We start from the raw sequence: 23,595 nt of genomic DNA, 5'->3' as shown, positions 1-23,595 counted from the left end.
TCAATTCCATAGGAGCCGCTGTAGATTAACCTGGTCAGCCCTGTGCTTGCAAATGGGGTTTGAAGGCAGTGTCCTTCCACCTGCCTTCTAGGAAATCAAATACCTTATATGTTATTTTTGTAATCTTTTCTATTGTGGTCTCTTGACTGTTCTTGAACGTCCTAGGTCAGTCCAGACTGCTGAATATTACAGAGGCATACAGACAGAACACATCTGCTCTGCCAATGTCCTGCCCTGCATCCTACCACCCCTACTATTCCATTTGAGTTTCTCCCAACAAATTTTCCAATGCCCCTCAGTCCTGATCTTACTGGCCTGCAAATTCACACCAGCTTGAAAAGTGCACTTTCCAGGCGGTTGCGAGATTTCACTAGCGAATATGTATAAAGCTCTTTGAGATCCTTTGCAACACAGGTATCACATTAAGAAGTATTATGATTATTGCTTTATTTAAAATAGGATACAAATATATTATACAATCTTCCATGGTCCTGCTAACATGATCGGTCATGATATAAGGAATCACAGTTCATCTGTGGCATTTATTGTAGAAAACAAATACAAACTAGAGACACACAAGTTTCCCCAGAGCTCAATTTCCAGCTTTGTTTCCCTTGCTTACCAGGCTTCACATCCTGTCTGGAACTAGCTAGGTACCACACAGACACATCTAGTGGCTAAATAATATATTTCAAGTAAATGTATCATTTATCATTACAAGCTCTACCCAAGCTGTCTGGTTAGCCATTCATTCCTGCCTGGCCCATTACCTTTGCCCTCCTTGGTTTTCGCTTTCCTGATGGCCATGGGCAGAGCAGACTGCTGAGGGCTGACAGAAAGCTGGGGTGCAATGGTGACTGTTTCCACGGCTGCAGCCACTGCAGCTGCCGCTGCTGCAGCCGAGCTGCCTTTGAACGGGTTGTTGGCGCTGAATTCTCGCCATTTGGCACCAAGCACCGTCATCATCTTGGACATGGGGATTTTGGGATTCTTCTTGGCAATGAGAGGCCTGCAGGGTGGGGCAGGAAAAACCATCAGTCAACAGGGCTCCTCTGCGGTCTGATTGTTTTAACTCATCACACGCTGGGGAAAAGCGTTACATGAATTAGTGGCCAATGCCTGACACCGATTGTGAAGAGTCACAGATGCACTGAAAATGGGAGAAACCAAAACTGCCCTAGCAAAGAAAGAGAGGGGAAATGTTCAAACATTCAATGATTTTTTTTCCCAAAAAAATCTTTGATTGTTTTCAACCAGTTTAAAGAGCAGCTGGGTGGGAGAGGGTTAGTCACAATTTTCAACAACAAAAAATTGGGCAAATTTATTTTTTTGTGAAAATGTTTCTGCCTTTTCCAACCAGTCCTGCAATGAAACCCCTTGGAAAACTGTCCTGAAGAACAACTCTCGGACACGTGGTAAAGCACCAAGGTACAGATGATGCACCAGGGCAGCAAACATAGACAGACAAAAAGAATGCTTTGGAGTCAGGGCTAATTCATTACTACTTGTACAGCACCATGACATGACATTGCAACTGTTCCCTGCTGCATCTAACCTCACCCTCAAAGCAAACGGTGACCACCTAGAGTCCAACTGGCTGTGGGCGAGAGCAGAACCCCCCTTGGGATACATCCGGAGTCTCTGCAGAGATTGTAGCCCAGATCCTGCACGTGATGAGGAGCTGATGGTGCAGTCTGGCAGAATGTCAGTAAACTGCACGGGATTGGTTTTCTGTTGGTGAGGAATTAGGATTCTAATGTCCTGGCTTTATCAACTCGACTGGGAGTAACCAAGTACAAAACAGATCCCCATCCATAGGCACAATGCTCCACCATTCAGCCTCTTACCTGAGAAACTGACTGAAAGCCTTGTAATTAGTCAGAGTATGGTAATCTTCTTCTGAGAAAATATAATCCACATCATCCAGGCCCCATTCCTCCATTAGCTGCGCTGAGCTCTTGGGCTCCTATGGATTTACAAAGGGATACATTTAATGGAAGTAACTGAGGTGCTACGAACGAGCGGTGCGCAGCCACGCCTCTCATATACTGCATGCCACCTGCTACTCCTAGACAGCCACAGCATGGGGATTTGTTTCTGTAGGTTGAAAGACGGAGTGTGCACAGGTGCTTAGTAAACGAATACACTACCTAGCTTGAAAACAATCCGGGGCCTTCCAAATGCTGCCCTAACCCCACCACAGGGTGACGTCTCCACAGCTTTAGCGTCACCACAAAATGTAATGTCAATGGGAACTGTGGCAAAATCCATTTGCTAGTAGCTGTGACAGCCCAAGGCCCCAGTCCACTCCAGTGACTCACTGGGTGCTGCTGCTTTTCCGCACCTTGGGGAGGGATGACCCTGGTGTTGGTGGATTTTTTGAAAAGCAAAGGCTCTTTTAACATCCGAGGAGCCAGAGAGTCGTCTCTCATCTGCTTTTCCACAGAACCAGATACATAAATGAAACCCAACTCTCAATGGCACTACTGGTAACTGTGCAACAAAGATCTCCGAAGAGCAGCTAGGAGCCAAAATAACAGAGGGACAAGGGGCTGGAGCTGGTTGAAGTAACTTGGAGGGAATCATTTCCCACCAGAATATACAGTGCCATCAACACTGACACACTTCCCGAAATCAGATCCATTTCGCTGGAATTCTGTTTGGGAAAAAACGGGGAAAGTTATGACAATATCGAAATGTCCCATTTCAACACTGTCACAACAAAACCCTTCAGGCTTTCCACTGTGAATTTTTTTTATTTTGTAATACAATACAGCATTTTTAAAAGTAAGTCAAAACTGAAATGAAATGTTTCAATCAACCCAAAACAAACAAAAAAGTCAGCATTTTTCTTTGGAGAATTTCAAAATTTTAGTTTTTGCTCCAGTTTGGAACAAAGCCAAATTTCCAAATCCTTCATGAAACAGAATTTCCTCCTCCACACAGCTCTCCCAAGCACCAATCCTGCCAGGTGCCGAGTGCCCTCGGCTCCTCTGGGAGCGTGTGGGAGTGGGAGCACTCCATTCCCTGCAGGATCAGACCCCCAGTTAGGGATATGGGCAGAGACTGAAATGAAACTCCTCCTGAGGAAGTGCAGGATAGAGTGCCTGGTAAAACCAGGCCCCTTGGCCTTTTCCCACAAGCTGTGCTGCCACCGCCCATCCTCGCATTCAGAGAGAGTAACAGGGAGGTGCCCTAAGGGTCCCATTCTCAGAAACAACCCGACTAATGGAGTGCTAGGTCCTGGACAGTCTAATTGTAGGTACCTTTAAACCTCCTTCCTCATTATCCTCCTCCTCTTCATCTTTCTTCTTCCGCTTGGCTTTTTTCTCTTTCTTTTCTTTGAGCTTCTTCTTCTTCTTTTTGTTGGGCGAATAGTCACTTCCTTCGCTCTCAGATTTCTCCTCCAGTTCCTCTTCATTTTCAGATATTTCATCATTGCTCCCCTAAAAGAGGAAGGAACAGTGAAGGAAGGGCCAGGATCTCCCCTCCCCAGCTTCCCTGCACAAACCCCTCTGGTCATTTGCCAGATTCAGCCATTCCCATTTGTTACTTTTACATTTTAAAACACTCCAGCCACAGTACATGTGGATAGCAACACCCTAGCAGAAGCCAAGGAAACGGCACTCCCACCTGGCCTAATCTGGGCTGTAAGAAGGGTCTGACTCTAGGAGATGCAAGCAGGAACATTGTTTTCCATTCATAATTTTGTTGCAGGGGAAGGACAGTCCTCGGTTAAGGCACGGGACTGGGACTCAGCAGATCTGCTATATAATGATGCAGACAGAAGCCCAGCAGCAGAGTGCGGGTTGTACAGTTTATTGTACTGAATGCACCTTGTGGGCAGGTGACACATGTGCGCATGCGGTGAAAGCAGTTTATGACCCTCCCCAACTGAGTACAGGCTCTTGAGACCAGAGTGGCTGAACTGGAGGCGCTAAGGGACTTTCCAGGACAGTTGAGTGATCTCACCCCAGTCTGACAGCCTCTGAAAGACTTGGGGAAGGAGCACATCAGCCTGGAGTGGAGGGAAGTGATCCCATGGTTGGGACTCTCCTTTCAGATGATGTCATGGGATCCTCTCACACTAAGGATACCCCTCCAGAGACAGGTAATAGTAATAGGGGATTCAGTTATTAGAAATATAGATAGTTGGGTTTGTGATGACTGGGAGAGCTGCATGGTGAATTGCCCGCTCGGTGTGAAAGCTGCAGACCTCTCGAGACATCTAAACAGACTTACGTGCAGGGCTGGGGAGGAGCCAGTGGTCATGGTACATGTAGGAACCAGTGGCACAACGAAAGGTAGCAGAGAGGTCCTTGAGGCTAAATCTAGGCTGCTAGGTAAGAGATTGAAGTCCAGGACCTCCATGGTAGCATTCTCTGAAATGCTTCTAGTTCCAGACAGGGATCCAAGTACTGCAGGGTCTCAATGTGTGGAGGAGACAATGGTGTTGGAAGGAGGGAGTTAGGTTTATTAGGAACTAGGCAACCTTTTGGGAAAGGAGGAGACCAAACAGGAAGGATGGGCTCCACCTAAACCAAAATGAAACCAGGCTGCTGACATGTCAAATTAAAAGGGTTGTACAGGAGTTTTTAAACTAAGGGTTGTGAGAAAGCCGACAGGTCAGACAAACACATCCCACAGAGAAGGATTTATTAAAGGGGATACTCTATATCCTATTAAAGGGTACCAGGATAATACCAGGATACAAGATATATGGGAATGAAGAAATAGGTCATGTTGGTGGGGGGAGTGGCACTCCATGTGCAAGTAAGCATGGGATCAAATGTAGTAAAAAGCTTAAATGAATCAAACAGCACCACAGAATCTCTATGGACAGAAATTCCATACTTGAATAATAAGAGTATAGCAGTAGAAATATACTACTGACCACCTGTCCAGGATGGTGGTTGTGAAATGCACAGGGAGATTAGAGAGGCTACAAAAACAGAGAACCCGATAACAATGGGGGATTTCAACTATCCCCATATTGACTGGAAACATGTCACCTCATTATGCAATCCAGAGAGAACATGTCTAGACACTATTAATGACTGCTTCTTGGAGCAGTTAGTCCTGGACCCCAGAAGGGGAGAGGCAATTCTGTATTTAGTCTCAGTGGTGCATAGGATCTAGTCCAAGAGGTGGTTATAACTGAACCGCTCAGTAATAGTGACCATAATGTCATTAAATTTAACATCCTTCTAGGGAGGAAATTACTTAAGAAACTCACCACACTAGCATTTAACTTCAAAAAGGCAAACTACACAAAAATGAGAAGGCTAGTTACACGGAAATTAAAAGGAATAGTCCAGAGAGTGAAATGCCTGCAAACTGCATGAAAACTGTTTTAAAACACCATAAAAGAGGCTCAAACTAAATGTATATCCCAAATTCAAAAAAACAGCAAGAGGGCCAAAAAATGCCACCATGGCTAAACAACAGACATCCTTTAAAAACTGGAAGTCAAATCCTACTGAGGAAAATAGAAAGGAGCATAAACTCTAGCAAGTCAAGTGTAGAAGAATAATTAGGCAGGCCAAAAACAAATTTGAAGAGCAACTAACAAAAGACACAAAAACTAACAGCAAAAAATATTAAAGTGCATCAGAAGCAGGAAGACAGTCAAAAAACCAGTGGGAGCCACTGGATGACTGAGGTACTAGCGCTCAAGAAAGACAAGGCCATTTCAGAGAAGCTAAATGAATTCTTTGCCTCAGTCTTCACTGCAGAGGATGTGAGGTGTGGTGATTTCCATACCTAAGCCATTCTTTTTAGATGGCAAATCTGAGGATCTGTCCCACACTGAGGTGAGTGGAACAAACTGAGAAACTACATAGGTAACAAGTCACCAGGACCAAATATAAGTCACCCAAGAGCAGGGGCGGCTCCAGGCCCCAGCACGCCAAGCACGTGCTTGGGACGGCATGCCGTGGGGGGCGCTCTGCCGGTTGCCAGGAGGGCGGCAGGCGGCTTCGGTGGACCTCCCGCAGGCGTGCCTGCGGAGGGTCCTCTGCTCCCGCGGCTTCGGTGGAGCATCCGCAGGCACGCCTGCAGGAGGTCCACCGGAGCCACGGGACCAGCGGACTCTCCGCAGGCACGTCTGCGGGAGGTCCACCGGAGCCGCGGGACCGGCGACCGGCAGAGCGCCGCCCGCAGCGTGCCGCCGTGCTTGGGGCGGCGAAATGGCTAGAGCCGCCCCTGCCCAAGAGTACTAGTTCAAATCAAATATGAAACTGCAAGATTACTAACTGTGGTAGGTAACTTAGCACTTAAATCAGCCTCCATGTCAGATGGCTAATGTTGATTGTTTTTAAAAGGCTCCAGAGGCGATCCTGACAATTACAAGGTGGTAAGCCTAACTTCAGTATCCGGGAAATTGGTTGAAACTACAGTAAAGAACAGAATTATCAGACATATAAATGAACATGATCTGTTGGGGAAGAGTCAACACTGCTTTTGTAATGGGAATTCCTACCAATCTATTTGAATTCTTTGAGGGCATCAACAAGCATGTGGACAAGGGTGATGCAGTGGATATCGTGTTCTTGGACTTTAAGAATGCCTCTGACAAGGTCCCTCACCAAAGGCTCTAAAGCAAAGTAAGCTGTCTTGAGTAATCAGTAACTGGTTAAAAGACAGGAAACAAAGGGTAGGAATAAAGAGTCAATTTTCAGAGTGGCGAGAGGTAAATAGCAGAGTGCCACAAGGAACTTGTACTGGGACAAGTGTGGTTCAACATATTCATAAATGATCTGGAAAAAGGGGTAAATAGTGAAGTGGCAACATTTGCAGATGATACAAAATTACTCAAGATATTTAAGACCAAGCTGACTGCAAAGAGTTACAAAGGGATCTCACAAAACTGGGTGACTGGGCAAGAAAATGGGGGGGAGGGATAGTTCAGTGGTTTGAGCATTGGCCTGCTAAACCCAGGGTTGTGAGTTCAATCCTTGAGGAGGCCACTTAGGGACCTGGTGCAAAAATTGGTCCTGCTAGTGAAGGCAGGGGGCTGGACTCGATGACCTTTCAAGGTCCCTTCCAGTTCTAGGAGATTGGTATATCTCCAATTATTAAAATGGCAGACAAAATTCAGTGCTGATAAATGGAAACTAATGCACATTGGAAAATGTAATCCCAAAATAATGGGGTCTAAATTAGCTGTTACCTCTCAAGAAAGAGATCTTGGAGTCATGGATAGTTCTCTGAAAACATCTGTTCAACATGCAACGGCAGACAAAAAAGCGAACAGAATGCTAGGACCCATTAGGAAAGGGATAGATGATAAGTCAGATAATATCATAATGCCATTCTATAAATCTATGATATGCCCACACCGTGAATACTGCATGCAATTCTGTTCACCCCATCTCCAAAAATATACATTAGAATTGGAAAAAGTACAGAGAAGGGCAACAAAAATGATTAGGTGGATGGAACAGCTTCCATATGAGGAGAGATTAAAATGACATCTTAGATAAGAGACAACTAAGGGGGGATATGATAGAGGTCTATAAAATCATGGCTGGTGTGGAGAAAGTGAATAAGGAAGTGCTAGTTACCCCTTCGCATATAACCAGGGTCATCCAACGAAATTAAGAGGTAGGTTTAAAACAAATGTAAAAAGTACTACTTTAGTTAATCTGTGGAACTCATTGCCAGGGGATGTTGTGAAGGCCAAAAGTATAACTGGGTTCAAAAAAGAATTAGATAAATTCAGGGAGGATAGCTCCATCAATGGCTATTAGCCAAGATGGTCAGGGATGCAACCTCAAGCTCTGGGAGTCCCTAAACCTCTGACTGCTGGAAGCTGGGACTGGACAACAGGAGATTGATCACTCAATAAATTGCCCTGTTCTGTTCATTCCTTCTGAAGCATCTGGCACCAGCCACTGTTGAAAGACAGGATACTGGGCTAGATAGACCACTGGTTGAACCAGCATGGCCATTCTTATGTTCTGATATCCTATCCCAGATCTGCCACAGACTTCCTGGGTGACCTTGTGTCTCAGTGTCCCATCTGTAAAATGGAGACAAGAATACTTACCTACATCACAGACATGCTGGGAGTACAAATGCACCAACATGTGCTAAATGCTCAGAAACTACAATGGTGAGCACCATAGAATACTCCTGGGGACATTCTGTGCCAAAAATTTAAAAATTCTGCACACAATATTTACAATTCTGCAAAATTCCGCAAATTTGTTTGTTAGAATAACGCTACATAATCAGACCAGTTTCAATTATTTTGGTAATTTATTTCAAAATACCTGTTGGCAAGTATGTTTGTAACAATACAGATACATAAAAAATCCCCCAGGAGTAGAGAGTTAAAGAAACCCCTATGACAACCCAGTTCCTGTTTCTCTGCCCCCTTCCCCAAGCCTAGGCAGGGAGCCAGACACAAACAACCTCTCTGCCCTAGAGCCCAGCTGCAGGGCCCCCGCAGCCAATACACTCGAACCCCATGACACACACGGTGTGTCCCAGTTGCGGGGCCCCCTCTGCCCCAGATACCCACACCCCGCCCGAACCCAGCTGAGGGCCCCCCTTGCCCAAACACCCATCCCAAGCCCCGGGGTGCAGAGGGAGAAACAGCTGGATGCTCAGTCCGGGGCTTGCACAGAGTTTCCCGTGCGCCGCCCTCGCCTTCCCTCAGAGCATGCTGGGAACTGCAGCTGCCAGGAACCTGCTAGCTCCCTCTCCCTGCCCACAGCAGTGTCTTCTATGTGCAATCTGGGCTCTGCTGTGTCCACTGCAGCCCATTTCTGTGGGGAAAAGGAAATGCTGCACACACTACATTAATTTCTGCAAAATTCTGCATTGTGCAGTGGCGCAGAATTCCCCCAGGAGTAATAGAAAAGCCTACCTATAAATTAAATGGAAAACAATGCAACACAGATGACATTCATTTTGGAAACAGCTGTCTTGTGCAAGGGGAGGGATAGCTCAGTGGTTTGAGCATTGGCCTGCTAAACCCAGGGTTATGTGTTCAATCCTTGAGAGGGCCACTTAGTGATCTAGGGCAAAATCAGTACTTGGTCCTGCTAGTGAAGGCAGAGAGCTGGACTCAATGACCTTTTGGGGTCCTTTCCAATTCTGAGATATAGGTATCTGTAAATCATGCTGTTACTTCACTGTCAATGCTGCACCGTGTATGTCATGGGGATGTTTATTCAGTCTATCCTTTGTGATGAGTATATATGTATTTTCACAAAATCACCTAGGGCTACTGCAAGGTAGCCCCCAGGTACTATTCTGATGGGTGACGGTATAAAACAGACAAATAAATAGAGAGCAACGGATGCTAAATTAATCTCTATATTAAAAAACTGAATGATGTGTTAAAGAAAACAACAGCTCTAACCAGTGACATATGCTGTCATAGACAGAGACAGCTAACTGCTTTTCTAAAAGATCCTAAAATTTCAAGTTCTGCAACATCTCTGATTGACATCAAACAAGGTAATTTATGGATTTCTGCCTTGTATTTGTTTATGCCTTAGCATAAATAAAATGGCACTCTCATATGGCAACTCTGGGAGCTAAGGAAGACAGGATTTCTTTAGTTGTGTTACATCGGTTAGATTATCAAACACCGATTTTGTCAGTTTCTCTTCAGCTCTGTTATTTGCTGCGCTGACAGCACCACAACTCTCCCCACCCCCAGGCCTTCTCGCTGTAACTCAGTTACATTTCACAGTCCAGACACACGCTTTGCATTTTACTCTTCTCTTGACACCACATCAGGCCCCTTCCCAGGTGTACATGATCCCAAGTTCTGCAGTGTGGGAGCAAAAATAAATTATTTCCTTCTATCCATTATCACTGTGGGCAATAAGGTTTCCTACAGCCCTGAGTTGCCAACATATCAGTATCTTGAGCTGTTCCCGTTTCTGTCATGGAGTCGATGGGGCCTCGCCTGCAGTCCCCCTGAACCCAAGGATAGCTCTGCCTGAGTAAGCCATCAGGACCCAATACCATGTTGGTGTGCAAATGGTACCGTTCTGCTTTCATGTGTGTTAAGTAACGAGGAGTCCAAAGAGAGCAGACCGTGAAAGAGACGGGCTAGAAAAGAAAACAGCAATAGCCAAATGGAGAAAAGGAAAGGCAGGGAGGGCAGCAGCCCCACTGGCAGCCTGTAGCCAAAGGCCAAATCCCTTGTGCAACATTAGTCCTTCCTTGCAAAGGAGAAGGTTAAAAAGAGAATGCAACACCCAAATAATTTCAATCTGATGGTGACCAGCAGGATAAGAGAACCCCTCCCCCAACATTATATTGTAAAATCTTGGCCCTAATCTTTGCTAAGGCAGCAGTGTTGTCAACACTCCTAATTTTATCATGAGTCTCACAATATTTGCTGTGCTCCTTAAAGTCTCAGCTCCTGGAGTCAGGTGACCACATGAGAATCTCAGCTCTCACATATACTGTATATATAAAGTTTCTAGCTCTTATGTTTGCACAGAAAATCTTGAAAATGTGACCAGAGTGCAGTCTAAAGGCTCAAAAGCCAAACGTCAAATAAAAAGAGCCCCAAACTTTTTTTTAAAGTTTTGTTATTTTTAAGACAGTAAGGCACCTGTACCCCCAAGGGCTGCAGTCGAAAAGGGGAGGATATGTGATAGGGTGTTCACCAACACCAGCCCAAAAGAGGCCAATTACCCTGCACACTTGCACCTGAAGGGAGGCCCTCAGATTGATAAATGACCAATTGCTGATGAAGCCCCACTAGGGGAGACGCTGGGTAAGGTAGAAAGCCAGGAAGTTTGCTGCAGAAAGAGGCTGCAGGGACAGAGGCTGCAGTCACTCTATGAGAGAAGAGAGCTGGGAAGGAAGAAACCCAGGGTGAAAAGAAGCCCTGGGATCCTAGTCCTGGAAGATGGGTCAAGCCCGGAGGAGCTGGGGGTGGGAAGAAAGTCTGAGAAGGGAGGGTAGGAAGAAGCACAGGGAAGCAGCAGCAAAGAGTGCGACTGGGCAGATCTTGGCTGCAGGTTATCGGATCCCAGGGCTGGAATCCAGTAGGGCGGGATGGGGGGATGGGTTCCCTTACCAGCCACTGGGAAGTGGTGCAGGATATTGGAGATGCCACGTGGACAGCTGGTCTGGTGAGACTTTGATACTCCAGAACTGAGGGGACTACACGGTGACCTAGCCGGAGGCGGAGTCGCAAACAGAGAGTACTGTGAATTGCGGGAAGACACCACCATCACCACCACAACTGAGTGAGCACTGGCAGGGGGTGCCATATGGGAAGAAAACCGCTACTCCAAGCCCAGCCAGGAGGATGCGCTCTTGCCAGAAGAGCTAGCAGCTGCTGGCTGACCCTTGGCTGGCCAAAGGCCTTGAGGTCCAGAGGTCACCTTCTGCACTCACTAGCAGTGCATTTGCATATTTCTGCCTTACCCAGAACTTACACTTTGATTTTGCTCTGTGTCTGCCATAGGGAGCAGTCACATTAATTGGCAATAATCAATGGAGGGGAGCCAAGCAATCAGAAGGACTGATTGATCTGAAGTTGCACGCAGGACTGATATTTCCACTGAGGTTTGCTGGCAGGAAGATTGTTTGAAAAAGCAACAGACACACAGAGCTGTGATCAAAACACACAGTGCAAAGGGAGCCAATCAGCCAGGGGTCAGTTAGCCAGGGACCATGAGTTCTGTCATGAAGCTCCCACGGACCGCCCCCTCTCCTGGGGGGGGAAGCTGTTGCCAGTTATTATATTTAGCAATGTAGATTCTTCCTACAAAACGTTAGGCTGTGTCCTACATAACCAGGTCCAGTGTGATGGCAACAAGCCACACCCAGGCAGCACCAGCATGCGTTTAGCCCTGCTCTTGCTCAACCCTGTCCTGGCCTATTCCCCAAGGTAACCTGTGCTTCATCCTCCATAACTATTCAATCCTTGGCTATTCAGCTGAGATGGGGGCAGTGCTGGCAAAGGCTTTTCATTATATGAACATCAGCCTACTAGGAACTGGTCTGAGACCACCAGATAAACAGCAGGTGGGAAAAGCTCTGGCTCACTCCTGACCCACTCTGGTGGTTTAGACCAGCCACCTAAATGTGGAAAGCTCCAGAGCCCATGAACCATCCTGTCACCAATAAAACATTTCCTTCTATCCGAAATCTGATCACCTGATACCACTCACCGATTAGAGGAGAGACTCATAATTCAGCAGCATGTCTATTAAAGGAAAGGCCTTTCTGACATTTTGGGGGGTATAGTACAAGACGAGACATCTTACTTTTCTCTTTAGAACAGACATTTATACTTTATAACAAAATCTGAGGACGGCTCACAATTATTTGGTCAGGTATTCCTTGGTAGCCAATCACAGACAGCATACAGGTCAGTGTTCGGACTCTGAAGTTGCAAGAGCAATGTCGGAGGCATGACCATGGAGAGTCAGTCTGAGGATGTTTCAGCCTAAACAGTGGCAAACAGCTGGGCTTTTAAATAAATCCATGAGTGAAAAGTTAGGGACCAGAAATGAATGGAGGAAAACGAGGAAGGATGGCTCACAATAACAATGGCCAGATAAGTACTATAGACAGAGGTTAAAATTAATTCCCTGTTGGCCTGAGACCTTGCACTAGATTACAAATAAAGTTGATTTAACCTTGTTTCTACCAATTCACTATTAGACATTTAAATCTTACTGAACAGTCAATGACTGTTTTTTAATGTATCCAAAAAAATTAAAAAATAAAAATAACCCACACACCCCTCTGCACTCATCTTTTTGCTGTGGGTTATTTTGCCCTATGCCACATTTTACTTTTCTAACTGCATTGTTGTATGAAGGACAAATCCGTGCATGTCTGAACATGAGGCCAGCCCGCCCGCTGGAACTGTTCACCATCCCCAGTTCAAGTGTGTCTCTGTTCCTCCATATTGGGGCATTCTCAGCCAGTCTAGCATTGTGAGCAGATGGATTTTCATATTGTAATACACAAAATCAAATGTTCTAACACTAGGGAAGCATCCTTGCCCAGCAGCCATTACCGATTTTTGGTCCTTCAATCTCTTAAAACAAAATTGAGCCTTCCTCTTTACCAGTGTTATAAACAATTATAATTTAGCACTGAATAATTGGTTGCCATAGTAACTGCTGCAGTACAGGTTGAAATCCCTTCTCTCTCTCTCTGCCTCTCTGTCTGACAAGGACCGTAATCTACATATGTTCAGGTTCAAACTGCAGGCTGGTTATTTTATGTAAATAGATCTTCTCAGCACTTGCTGCATCAATTCTGCCATCGGCTCATGACTGAGTATTACTGGCAAATAGACTCTAAAGAGTTGCAACATAGCTGATACACATTAAGGCGTGCTACAAATTAATGCATGCAAAACTAAGATCTAGCAATGCTCCTCTTAAAATTTTGGGGTCAAAAAAAGTTGTTGTTTTTTTTTAAATAAAAGCTTTAACAGATTAAATATTTTAAAAAGCCCAGCCAAGTGCAGAAGTCTGCACTCCATTCATATACTCAGGATCACACATTCACAATTCATTCCAATTGCCTACTTCATTTACAGCAGAATGTACATTTCCCTAGCAGGTATCAATAAAGGCGCTTAGGGGAAGCAGCCTCAACTCTGGATTTCTTTATCATTCATTGTTGTCTATACATTTCTGATGCCCATTAGGAATGTGACTCAATGACATGAAGTCAAGGGCAGTCTTTCCATCGGTTCTACTGGGCTTTCAATCAAGCTTTATGGCAGCCAGAATCAAATCAGACTAATGTTGTCCACACAAGGAGTTAATAAACATTGAATGCAACAGACATTTATCAAATTTTCCTCTTCTCTTCCTTTTTTGCACCAGGTAGTCAATCAGATAACATGCGTGCGACACTCTGCAGTTATTTCCAGGTGCCTCTTCTGAATAGTCTTAGGCAGGGCACTATTAAAATAAAAAAAATCAGCCCGGGAGAAACTGCTGTAGATGATTTTCTGCAGAGAAACTACATTACAAAGGTCTTTGCTCTGCTTAAGGGGGGAAAAGATGTGATAGGCTGATATCTTGAGCTGGGCTTTGTGTTGTGTCTATAAAAAGCAAAGAAAGAACATTACTATGACCACACAAAATTATGTATTTGCTGGACTGTGACTTCTACCCAAAGTCTGTTGGACAATAAAAGGCAGGTCTGAATCCATGTTCTTTAAATAAACAGACTGTTAGGCTCCAGTCACTTGCAAAAATCATTTTAATGTGCTACCTTGTCTAGACGATCTCCTCTTAGAGAGTGGGGTGGGTGACCGGAAGAGAACAGTATCATTTACACGAAGTCTGGCAATGAAAGGGATAGGGAAATTACCAGCTATACTGCGCTTGCATATTTGATACATGCCGACCTTCCTTTACAATAGGATACTGAAATTCTTCTGCACACAGTTCACTAGTTTAATCTTCATGTGCTTCTTGGAACTCATCTGCATTTCAGATCAGTGAAACATCTGACAACAAGGAGCACCCTGTATGTAAAGGCAACATGTCCCCATGACAAACGTGTATTCTAATAGGGTTATTAAAATGTCCTCAGACTAGAGACCATTCCACTGAAAACCCAATGAGGTTGCGATACCTCGTCACCCTGCAGCTATGGAACGGAGCACTCAGAAAGCACGATTTTGAGTAAAATGAACTCAACATGGAGCTTTTTGCCTCATATCCAAATCCTGGTTCAAATCCAGCTCAAGCCAGGAGCAGTCCAAAGTCACTTCTGTGTCAAACGTAGCCTACGGGTAACAAGTTGCAGAATTCTACCCAATCTCTAGTTGGTCAGGAAACACATCAACAGAAATACTACCGCAATTAGCACGAATTAGCCCCTTGCTGGCACCCTTAGCAGAAAGGCCAAGATCAGACTGAGCCACAAATTCCCTGAAAGTGGTCACTCCATGGCAGAGCTAAGACACCCTGCTGCGGAGAAAGGCCTTCTCCTTGCTGGGCCAAGTGTTTCTGAGTCTGACACAGTCCAGCACCTTTCACGATCATTAAACCAGTGGTTTCAAGATGAACAATGAAGGTGTTTCCCTGGGCAAACACCAGATTCCGGAATGCTTGCTCACTTGGGCCCAATCCTGCAGTCAGATCAGCACAAACAGACACTTACACGCATGCAGAGTCCAAATAAAATCAGTGGGGTTCAGTATGAGCAAGGGGTTCTGCCTGTATGACTCCAAGTGCAGGACAGTGCCCCAAATCAGAACGCTGTTAGAATCCAAGTGGCAACTTTGTAATTTACTAGCGATCCTGCTTCCAACCAGCTGTAACATACTAATGCAATAGCTGCTAATTTGTTGTTTGCAAATTCCAGCATAATTTATCAAATGGGAACATGCTAACAGGTGTAGAAACAAATATATTAATTAATATGTTCAATACAAAACAAACAACCTGCAGAAGGGGATGACGACACTGTGCCAAGCCATGTGTGCAGAGCAGCTCACACATCCCTCACTCCAACAGCTCCCTGGCACATTGCTCACATTTGAGATGTCATGGCTCCATCTGAGCCTCTTGTCTCTTACATAATAGATAGGACCCATTTCCACTCAGACACGAGTGGGTCTTGGCAGCACAGCGCTGGGCTCCAGCATTCCTTACTTTCATTAATAAAATAGGAAACTAGAACCGTGTGATGCTTGTGAGTGATTTTCCAGGTCATCGTATCGACCTTGCAGTGTTATCTTGAATCTGATCTTCAAAGTGTATCAGGAGAAAGTCGCCAGCCAGCCTGGGTCTGAGGTGAAGAAAAATAATCCCAGTGCACTAAACAGGATAGCGCTAAATGGGGAACGGCTGAGCCATCGGTGCAGGCAAATGGAGACATTCACATGCAAGAGGGACGGCTCATACTGTCTGCACACTGACAGCTGGCGCTTTAAATATCAACAGCTGGACCTGCGGTTACCTGAGTCGCTGATGTAAGGAGAACAACCATTCTGGTGCTTTTATAGTAAACAATTGAGTGGCTGGACCAGAGAGTGCTGCTCCTCAGAGCTGTGTGTGTCCCTGCCCTCCGTCGCATGACCCTGCCTGCCTGTTCCTCGGCATGCAGCTTTACCACCCCACTTCCCCCATGTGATCTTTTCCCTGCCCAGATGTCAGCTGCGCGAGAGCTCCCCACGACCATCCCAGGCTCATCCCCTTCTGAGGCTGGGTGATGCTGGGGCGCGATGGCGTCTGGAGCCCACCTACCCCAGGAGGGAAGTTGCCACAATCTGGCTGCCGGTGTGGAAGTCCAGCGCTCACCCCGGGCTCCCGATCGCCAGCCCAGCTAGGTCAAAGGCCTGAGCAGCTCAGTTTAAACTGAAAGGGAAGCTGAGGCAGGCACAGCTCATTTCACCCTCCGCACCATGCACCAGCCAGCCCGGTTTATTGTCTGACGTCCCCTACCTCTCCCCAGCCCCCATTTCCTGTTTTCCCTAAGCACTGCCGATGTCTCACGCTGGACGCTAGACGTACCCTGACCATGGCTTAGTGAGCCCAGACTGCCTGGGGCCTTTTTCCCATACAGCTCGGCCCAACCACAGCAACATTCCAAAAGGAAAGTGACTCAGAGATACTTAACTCTTTCCTCGCTGGCCTGCCACTGCACCCATGTGCTGCCAGCATCCACAGATACCCACAGAAGGTTAAAAGGCAGCTGGGGTATCTGACAGCCTGGTAATTATGTTCAGAGAAACCTGGCACATGCAAGTACAGGGGCACGCCACCCCGGCGACCCCTGAACATTCAGTCGCAGAGAAGGCGCCCTCTGCCCCACGCGTTCTGGCATGACAAGAGCACAGCTCCCATCCAGGGCCTGGTCTTTCATCTGCGGCGTCTGAGTCTGGTCTACACTACAAACTTAGGGCAACATAAGCCGATCTAATAATGTCTGCGTCTACAATACCAAGTCTCTTCTGCCAACCTAAGTGGCCTGTAAAGTTGACTTCTGTACTCCACCTCCGCGAGAGGCATAGCACTTGATTTGACATCCACGGGTCGACATGGGGATAGTGGAGACACTGTGCTGTGTAATTTGAACGAATTGGCCTCCAGGAGGTGTCCCACAGTGCTCCGCTGTGACCACTCTGGAGAGCGCTTTCAACTCCACTGCACATCAGCCAGGTACCCAGGAAACAGCCACGCCCTTGTTAAAGCCCTGGGAATTTTTGAATTTTCATTTCCTGTTTGATCAGTGTGGAGAGCTTGCCAGCACAGCTGATCATGGAGACTCAAGGCTGCAAACGCGCTCCAGCCTGGAGTGCACAGGAGGTGCTGGATCTTATTGCGGTGTGGGGAGAAGTGTCTATGCAGGCACAGCTCCAATCCTGCAGAAGATATGCTGACATCTATGCCAAAATCACACGGGGCGTGGGGGGCGAAGGGCTACACCAGGCACATGCAACAGTGCCTCATGAAAATAAAGGAGCTTCAGCAAGTGTACCAGAAAACAAGGGAGGCGAACAGTCGTTCTGGTTCTGCCCCACAGACATGCTACTTTTATTACTCCTGGGGGAATTCTGCACCACTGCGCACGCACAGAATTTATGTCCCCAGCAGATTTCTTTGCTTCCCTGCAGAAAAATGACTTTGACAGAGAAGCCACAAGAGCGGTCATACGACCCTCCCCAGTAGTATGTTTTGGATGCCCAAGGCAGCTGGCAGAGAGGTAAATCACTGTGGGACAGGGGGCAGGACTGGAAAAGACCTGACTGGTGGCTCCTACCCTGCACCGGGCTCAGCTGCTCGTCCTGGCTGGGCTGTGGAGGACGGGACTTCCTCTTCCCCTGCATGGCATCCAGGGCCAGGTCAGACCCACCCCCAGATTTCTCCCTCAGCTGTAGGAAGCTCTGCAAACTCTTTCCACACACACCCCCGAGCCACCCACACCCAGACCCCCCTGCTGAACCCCAACCACCTTCCCCTGAACCCCCCTACATAGTCCCATTATCATTGCACCCAGAACTCCCCAAGAAGCCCCTGTGCATCCCGATCCCCCCCGCACCCAGATTGCACCACACAGAACCCCTCCACACTTGGATCCTGCCTTGCTGAGCCTGCCTGCCCACACCTGGTGCACCTGGCATGGAAGGGCAGAGCCCTGGGGTGTTTCTGGGGCAGGCCCGGTCCCTGCGCTGTGTCAGGGTTGGGTGCAGCCTCACCACTGAGTCCATGTTCCGGGGGGAGGGGATCTGCACAGTGATCTCCCACCTCTGCCCAGCCAGTGGCCTGTGCTTCCAATGCCATTCTGGAGCCTCCACATTTATTTGACATGGTAGGACACTTTCCCGTGCCACTCCAATATTAACCCTGCTGGCATCATTGCAGCAGACAGCATTGCAGCATAAAGACCAGGTCTGTACCCAGGCGCTTGCAGCATCTGCTCCCTGGCCATCTCTGTTACCCTCGGGAGAGTGATATGGCATAGGGTCACCTAGGTGAAATGGGGGAAGTTTTCAATGCTAGCCCTTAAACCGCAAACAATACAATGAATAATCCACCCCCCGTTTGGTGAAATCGAGGCCACACAACCACGCTTTCCCAAACATGCCATGGTTGTGGTTGGAAGGGCTCACCGGGTATTGCAACCAGCACTGAAAAAAAAGCAGGGGGCCTTCCTGTTTGTCTTCCTTCCCCCCAACCCGGTGCCGCTTTTGTAAAAAACAAACTATCTGCAGGGCTTTACACTGGTGCTTGTCCTCAAGCACCATCCAGGTTGCTGGGGGACAGGGGGCTTTTCTCAAGTTTCAACCTGGGATCCCAAGGATGTCTTCACAAAAGCAGCAGCAAAAGACTTTTTCCCCATGCCTCGTGGCCTCAGTCACCATGGCTGGAGCAGCAAACCGATTCTTGCAATAGCCAGCGGTTGTGATTACGTTGTGGCTTGCAGTGAGGTGTAGTGAGGCTTGGTTTTTTTATTAAAAAAATTAACCTTGCACCAGAAACAATGTATGCACAGTTAAAGCTACCCTTGTGCTTTGCATTCCTTGCAGCTGAAACCTTGTGCATTGGCCCATCCTCCACGCCAGGCCAGAGACTTTCCCAGATTAGAAGGCAGAAAAAGGAGACTCGGAAGGACATGTTCAATGAATTAATGTGTGCCTCCGAGAGTGACAAGACGGAGCTCAGCGCATGGAGGATTACACTGTCTGAGAACCTGGATGTGGACAGGGAGGACAGGAGAGCATGCAGGGAACAGGAGCATGACACGCAGGAAGAGATGCTGTGGATTATGATTACAGCCTGTGCTGAACCTGCTGCCATCATCGCCCAGTTCTATATCCTCCTCCCCGAAATGACTTTGAGGTGGGGGGGTTCAGTATCCCGTACACCCAACACCAGGGGAGGACACAAGGACAAGAAGACGCCCATTCTCACACGTTTGATTGCTACTGCAGTGCATCTGTAAGCAAGCTTTCCTTGTTTTCCCCCACACGGTGTTATCAGCCCTTTTGCCCCAGGTTATCTTACTTTTCTTTGCTGTCTCTGTGCATTTGTGTGCATAATAAAACTTAACAGATTGAGGAGAAAAGGCTCTTTATTCATTCAACACACGGTGGTTGGTGGGGGTGGAGTTTACAGGGGAGAAAATGCAATGGAGGGGACAGTTTGGTAAGAAACAACACAGATAGTGTCACATTACTCTGGCTCATTGATGAAACTGGTTTTCAAAGCCTCCCGGAGATGCAGAGCCCCTCAATGTGCTTGCTCTTCTTATTGCCCTGGTGTCTGACTGCTCAATATTGGCTGCCAGGCAATCTGCCTCAACTCCCCCACCCCGGCAGAAACTCTTCTCCCTTTGTTTCACAGATATTAGGGAGCACACAGCAGGCAGCAGTGACAATGGAGATATTGCTTTCACAGAGGTCTTAGTAAGCAAACAACGCCAGCAGCCTTTTAAATGTCTAAAGGCTCATTTCACCACCATTCTGCACTTGCTCAGCCTATGGTTGAACTGGTCCTTACTGTTGTCCAGGCTCCCAGTGTATGGATTCATGAGCCATAAGAGCAAGGGGTAGGCTGGGTCCCCCAGGATCACGATTGGCCTTTCAACATCACCAATGGTTATTTTGCCATCTGGAAAGAAAGTCCCTGCTTGCAGGTTTCTGAACCGACCTGTGTTCCTAAAGATGCACCTTTCCCAACCATCCCACGTTGATATTGCCCCACCGCAGCTAGGGAACTCCATCACGGCAAAACCGTCCACTATGTCCTGTACATTGTCCTGAGTCACTATCCTTCTTAGTAGAAGTCTGTTAATGGCCCTGCAAACTTGGATCACAACAGATCCCACAGTAGATTTACCCACTCCAAATTGATGCCCCACTAACTGGTAGCAGTCTGGCGTTACAAGCTTCCACAAAGCTATTGCCAATCACTTCTCCACTGTCAGAGCAGCTCTCATTTTAATATGGCTGTGCTTCAGGACTGGGGAAAGCTCTTCATACAGTTCCTGGAAAGTGGCCTTATGCATTTGAAAGTTCTGCAGCCACTGCTCGTCATCCCATAGGTGCATAATGATGCGGTCCCACCAGTCAGTGTTTGTTTCCCAGGCCCAGAAACGGTACTGCACTGTGTCAAGGTGATGCATGACTGTCGCTAGCAACTGCAAATTGCTCTGCTGTATGTCTTCCAGCCAGGTTGCTTGCAGACCTTTTCATCACATTGCTCAGCACGGCAGCTCCTGTATCGGCTGTGTGAATACTGCAGGATAAGGCACGAGGTGTTTGTAATGCTCGCAACAACCATGTACAGCTGAGCAGAGTCCATGCTTATCATGCAACGGCATCCACATGGGTAACCCATGCTTATGAAAAAAGGTGAGAAAAAGGCTTGGTTTGTTTGCTGTTGATTTCATGGAGGGAGGTAAGTGCATCATGGGAGGCTGTAAACGCCATGTTCCCATAATCACCCACGCCAATGTTTTGGTCTCATAAGGCCTTGCAAGCCCAACCCAAAATTCCACTCAGCTACATGCGCTGTGGGACAGCTACCCACAATGCAGTGCTCTGTGCAAGCCCTGCTAGTCAGGATGCACTCTGCCAACACAATGAGCTCAGTGTGGACACGCAACATCGACTTGCTTAAATCGGAGGTTTGATGTTGACTTACATGAAGTCGACAAGTTTGTAGTGTAGCCATGGCCTGAGAGGCAGCACACAGCCCAGGGAGCATAGGGGAACTGGGAATAGAGTGGATCCTCTGGGAGCAGCATGAGGGGGATTCACTAGGACAATAATTCACTGAGAATTTGGTTTCTTTAAAAAACTCCCCAAATCCTTCCAAATGTCAAATCCTGAGAAGCCAGCACATCCTGCCTGGCCCCACTTCTTGCCTGCGAGACACCCAGAAATGGTCAGTCTGTCATTCGATATCCTGTCTCCACAGAAACCTCAAAACCATGCTGTTTTCTCCAAACAGCATCACATTGGTTACATTCCCAACATGTCGCTTTGCATTTCATCCCTAAGAGACACAGTCCCTAGATAATGTTATTGGTACAGTATGTGCCACGAAGATTTACTGTCTGCCACCAGGGACAAACTGTAAATGAGGTGCTGCATTGCAGTGTGTGCGTCCCTGGCAGGAGGGGTTTAATAACCAGATAAGGAGATTATCATAATACATATATTATTATCTATATCAATGCACTGTACTGCTGCATGTGGTCTGGTAGGGTGTCTGATAATCATCGTTTGTAATAATTATCTAATGTGTCTTTAACTGGGATACTATAAATCCCAAACTCATGAATGCAAAAGCCTGTTTGACAAAACCTCCATTTCCTATTGGTTCTGCCTTCTTTTAACGCCTCTGTATGTGAGATGCCAGGAGACACGCTCCTCACGCTTACAACTCACTCCATTTAAAACGCCTAATTGCCAGCTCAATATCTGATATGTAAAGTGTGGGGTATAGGATTCAGAATGTGAAGCATGAGATTATTCACTGCCTGTCACACACAACTCACAAGATTAAGGACTGGCAATAACATTTATCAGACATATTTCCAGCATTAAAAAGAACATATTAGAATAAACAGATTTTCAAAACATTGGGGAATAGAAATAGGAAAGTTTTAGAACAGTGATTAATGCCCTTGTCTTTCATTATATCATAGTCACATAACAAAACATCATATTTGGTGACAGGATCTGCAATCACGGCACAACACCCAGGGGTACGAATGTAGTAGGCAAGCTTTAAAATGTAATCATCCTTGCAAATGGTCAGCTAGGAAGGAAAGTCTCACCCCTTCCATCCTGTGTGTCTTCTCACTAATTAGCAGTTGTTTGGGCTGTTCTCTCTCTTTGCAATCCACCCTCAAAGTGAAAACCTTTAAGACTCAAGAAAAACTAAACTACTGGCAGAACTAGATAGATCAGTGTTTGCCCAAATTAGTACCCGTCTCCAGCTGTGCCTACTTCTGGAGAAAGATTTAGCTTCCAAATGAGAAATTAACTAACCACACCAGGCAGAGCTAATTAAACGCAGACTAATCTGCTGCCCCTTGAATTCAAAGTGCAGGGCTTGGGATTTAGAACCCTAAAGTGCAAACTGTGGTCCCTGGGACCCGGCAGAGTAGAGAGCCCTCTCCACGGTCCTTACAACAAAGCATTTGGAGGGGCGAGCGGCGAACGCTGAGTTTTGGGAGGAGGAAGGGAGGCCAGAAGGCAGCTTCCTGCTCTACACGGCTCTGGCCAGAGTCTCCCCAGATCCATTCATAGGGCCAGGGCCAGTACACTCTGGATGCTTGGCACTGCTCCAGCAATGCCAGGCAGCCAGAAGCCCAGCTTAACTGGCTCCTCAATCCAGGTTGACAAGCGACTTTGCATCGCCGGAGCAGGGGAAGTGGCCAGCATGCACTGGTGACTCTTGCCCTCCCCGTGGCACGAGCACAAAGCGCAGCCAAGAAAGAGTTTATAAAATGATTCCGTTTTACATTCTTTTCTTTGAAAAAACACGAGGTTACAACCTTGGCTCCTCCCCTCGCCCACCTCCACAGTTCTCTGCATGAGAAGCCCTTAGCACAACTCTCTCTGAGCCATACAGCTTCCTCCATCCAGCATGCTCCATGCTCTGCCACGGGCCTCATTTAGGACAGTGCCCAGACCAAGCGGCCACATGAGGAGCATGCAAACATGGCCTTGGAAAACCACCGACTCACACCTTCGCCCCTGCTGCTAAACTATTCCAGAGAGAGCAGTGACTCCATTACTGCTGCAGCGCCCAGCACCCAGCCGTCTCCCCAGAAATCACTCCAGGGAGAACACGCTGGGCTGGTCCCATTCCAAAGCCAACCTCTTCCCCAGTGACTGAACGCGTGAAGAAGGGTCCCTCCAAAGTAGCCGGAGTCGATTTAACTCTTCTTACGGATATTGTCAGAACTCAATCTCTGGATTTCCCCAGTTTCACTCTTTACTCCCTGGACACCCATATTGTGTTTGTTTCTCCCTTTGGTCAGATGAATCGTCCCAGCCATTTAGACAGACGAAGCCCATCCATGTCTCGGAACCAAAACCCACAAATCTGAACCTAGCATCTTCATGTTGTGGAAGTTATTTAAGCAAAGGAGGGGTTCCAGCAG

General features: G+C 47.1%; 1 protein-coding gene across 8 annotated transcripts in view; it reads right to left on the bottom strand.

Moving 5' to 3' along the window:
- Positions 1-23,595, bottom strand: part of CHD5 (chromodomain helicase DNA binding protein 5) — a 104,981-nt gene that overhangs the window by 69,188 nt on the left and 12,198 nt on the right. For all 8 annotated transcript variants that reach the window (XM_044996234.1, XM_044996230.1, XM_044996231.1 and 5 more), the window contains exons 3-5: positions 3,267-3,446; positions 1,848-1,966; positions 771-1,009 (exon numbers count right to left, since the gene is read on the bottom strand). In XM_044996234.1, the coding sequence (XP_044852169.1) occupies positions 771-1,009; positions 1,848-1,966; positions 3,267-3,446 (538 nt within the window). The remainder of the gene's footprint in view (positions 1-770; positions 1,010-1,847; positions 1,967-3,266; positions 3,447-23,595) is intronic.

Source organism: Mauremys mutica, chromosome 21, assembly GCF_020497125.1.
Source record: "Mauremys mutica isolate MM-2020 ecotype Southern chromosome 21, ASM2049712v1, whole genome shotgun sequence".
NCBI classification, from domain to species: domain Eukaryota; kingdom Metazoa; phylum Chordata; order Testudines; family Geoemydidae; genus Mauremys; species Mauremys mutica.
The sequence above is the reverse complement of the archived record's forward strand: the minus strand, read 5'-3'. Positions and strand labels throughout refer to the sequence as shown.